At 23.9% G+C, this 3,284-nt stretch overlaps 1 protein-coding gene across 1 annotated transcript in view; it reads right to left on the reverse strand.

Moving 5' to 3' along the window:
* The window catches only part of LOC122627650, a 247,919-nt gene that overhangs the window by 231,526 nt on the left and 13,109 nt on the right, over positions 1-3,284 (reverse strand). The window contains exon 2 of the mRNA XM_043808942.1: positions 1,332-1,566. Coding sequence (XP_043664877.1) covers positions 1,332-1,566 — 235 coding nt within the window. The remainder of the gene's footprint in view (positions 1-1,331; positions 1,567-3,284) is intronic.

Below are 3,284 nucleotides of genomic sequence, written 5' to 3' on the forward strand. Positions count from 1 at the left end.
TATATTATTTGAAATATATTTTTTAAGATATATCAAATATAATTTTTCAGAAATATTTCGTAATATCAACAGCAATAATAATATTATAATGATATAACAATAATGTTATAGTAGTAGATTAAAAAAAAAATGCTAACAAAATTTAACATTCGTCAGCATTTATTAAAAATAATTTTATAAGATCTCTATATATATATATATATATATATATATATATATAATAAATATTTTTTAAGATATGTATATTAATTATATTATCTAAATACGATACCATATTAGATGTATTATTTAACGTATATCATTTAAAGACAAACAGATGTTCCAAATAATATGTTTCAAAAATATCTCATAATGGTAATAATATTAACATAATAATAATAATATAGTATTATCAAAGGCTAACAAATTTGAACGATCCTGAGAATTTATTATATAAAGGAATAGGGACAATAGTTTCGAAACTGATCGCTAACAATTAACAATGCTTTATGCTAATATGGTACCAAGGATAGAAACACGGGTGTTCCATTACGTTTATAAATGATCTAACGATCGACTAGATCGGCATATGTTCCTTTCCAAATACGATATCGTATATTTAAAGCAACGATTTCACACATCGTAATTTGCCGTAAATTGTTTCCGTAATATTCCTCGTTATTATAATGATAGGATCTGTACGATCATGGAAGGGACGACAACGGGGGATAAGGGGAACGGGGGTAAGCAAAGGGGTTGAAAATGATGACGTTAATGCGATCATATGTTTCGTTAAAATGAATGCGTATTATGATCATTCTCATAACGTAAATCGGGATACAATTTGTCGAATTAAAATCTATATCAATATAATTTTCCCTCGAATCGAATTTAACGTTACGCGTGATAGGATACGCACCTGTGTATATATATATATATATATATATATATATATATATATATGTATATATATATTAAAAAAATTATTAAAATAAAAATTTACTAACATATAAATATTGAAAAATCAAATTATTAACATATGAATTATATATATATATATATATATTCTTTCCATTCCTAACATATTAAGACATTTTTTTATTCTTAAATTATTAAAATATTTTTATTATTATTATTATTATTATTATTATTATTATTATTATTATATAATATATATAAAATATTAAAAATTTTTTTTTAATATATATATACATATGTATATATAAATTATATTGTATATCGTGATTATTTTTTCGTTCGATAATCAACCTAAATAAAATATTTGTTATGTTTATAGAATAATTTATTACGGGAACGAACCACGAATGAATAATAAAATATATATTACTTACCGATAAGTTTGCCGAATTGTGCCGGAGGTTTCCATTCAGGATAATGTCGTGGAAATCGTGCTCTCGACCAATAAGTTCTCATAGTGATCTTGTACAATGCTAACTTGTCTTGTCTATCCTGACTCTCTTGTCTGTCCTGTATCGAAGATCCGCATTGGGCAACCACCAGGAATATATGGAAGCCCAATAAAAACGTTGATAGCAATGGCCATCGTATCCACGTTCCACGAAACATCTGTTTGAAAAAAAAAATTGTTAATATATATATATATTTTTTTTTTCCTAATACTGTAAAAAATTTCAATTTTTTATTTTTTTTATGGGAATAAATGTTTTTTTTTTTTTAAGCAATGTTAAATCGTCATTAATTATTAAAATTTTAGTTATTTTTATATTATTGATATAGGAGTATAAAATAATTTTTTCTTATTTGTAAATCGTCGATATAGAAATATTTCCTTGTTAAAATTATTAACGTATCTTTTTAGAATTCTTCTTTCTTTTCTTTTTTTTTTTTTTTTTTATTTATTTATAAATTGCTACATGCAAATGTTTTCTTTTCTTTCTATTTTTACGTCACTAACGTAGGAATATTTTTTAACTCGTAAATTTAACTGACGTATAAATAATTCTTTTCTATTTTGGAAATTTTAACGCACGATTATTTTCTTTCATTTATTTTCTAAATTATTAATCTATCAAATTACCAAATTTTATTTATGTTATATACATATACATATACATATATATATATATATATATATATATATATATATACACACACACATACATATATCTAATAAATAAAATATATAATAAATAAGATGATTTTTATAAACGATATGAAAATTTTTTTTGCTTAATAACTTTGTTTAAAAAAGAAAAAAAAGAAGAAAAAAAAAAGAAAATTGAATAAGAATTTATCTTCTTTCTTTTTTCGTTCGCTCTTAGCGAGATTTTCCCATCGGCAAAATTAAGAAAATCTTTTCGTGAAAACTTATAAGATGACTTTTACTTAGGTCAAAGCGGTAGCCTGATCGAATATTGCAAGAAGGACGATCGTTAATTTAGCTAACGAGCTGTCGTCCTTTAAAATTCCATAGCGTGCCGGGTTAAACGTGTCGATCCTAACTATCGATTTTCTCGGGACGAAGTAAGTCTAGCAATATCTCATCCACCAACCCAATCTAGGTTTCTTCCTTTCAAATTTAATATTCAATGGATATCAAACACTCTAAGAACCTAATCTAATCTACCTTATATATCACGTTACAAAGAGTATATATGCATTTCGTATAAGTGCTTATGTTCGTCGTAGATCTTCACGTTAGACAAGGGAAATATTTTTATTTACTGCGATTGATCAACGTATCGTTATTAAAAAATTTTATACTGTTTCATTCGTACGTCGGTATACGTTACGTGTGAATTTTTGTGTGTTTTGATGTAACAATAATACAAAAAAAATTATCTTTCAGAATGGAAAAAAAAAAGAAATATTTCGTTCGTAGTGATTAATTATGTTAATTCGAACAAAAACAAAATTTATATATATACCTACGAACGTCTAACCAAAAATGATTTGGTACTAACAAAAAAAGAACAAGAGAGAATTATAATTAATAAAATGAACGAAATGATTATATATATATATATATATATATATATATATATATATATATATATATACACATATATGCTAATAAATAGGGAAACTTCAATAATCAGAGTTTTACATTGACCGATAAGAATTAAATGAAAAAAAAAAAAAAAATTATGCCTAAAAAAGAAATTATAATTTCTAAATATTCCAAATATATGTTGATTCCAATAGAACGAATTAATAATTATATATACGCAAGAAGGAAAACTTCATTCAACAAGCATCAAGGACCATATTGTCGATTCCCATAATACAAAATAATTAAATCCATATAACTCATATAGAAAAAA

Source organism: Vespula pensylvanica, chromosome 3, assembly GCF_014466175.1.
Source record: "Vespula pensylvanica isolate Volc-1 chromosome 3, ASM1446617v1, whole genome shotgun sequence".
NCBI lineage: Eukaryota > Metazoa > Arthropoda > Insecta > Hymenoptera > Vespidae > Vespula > Vespula pensylvanica.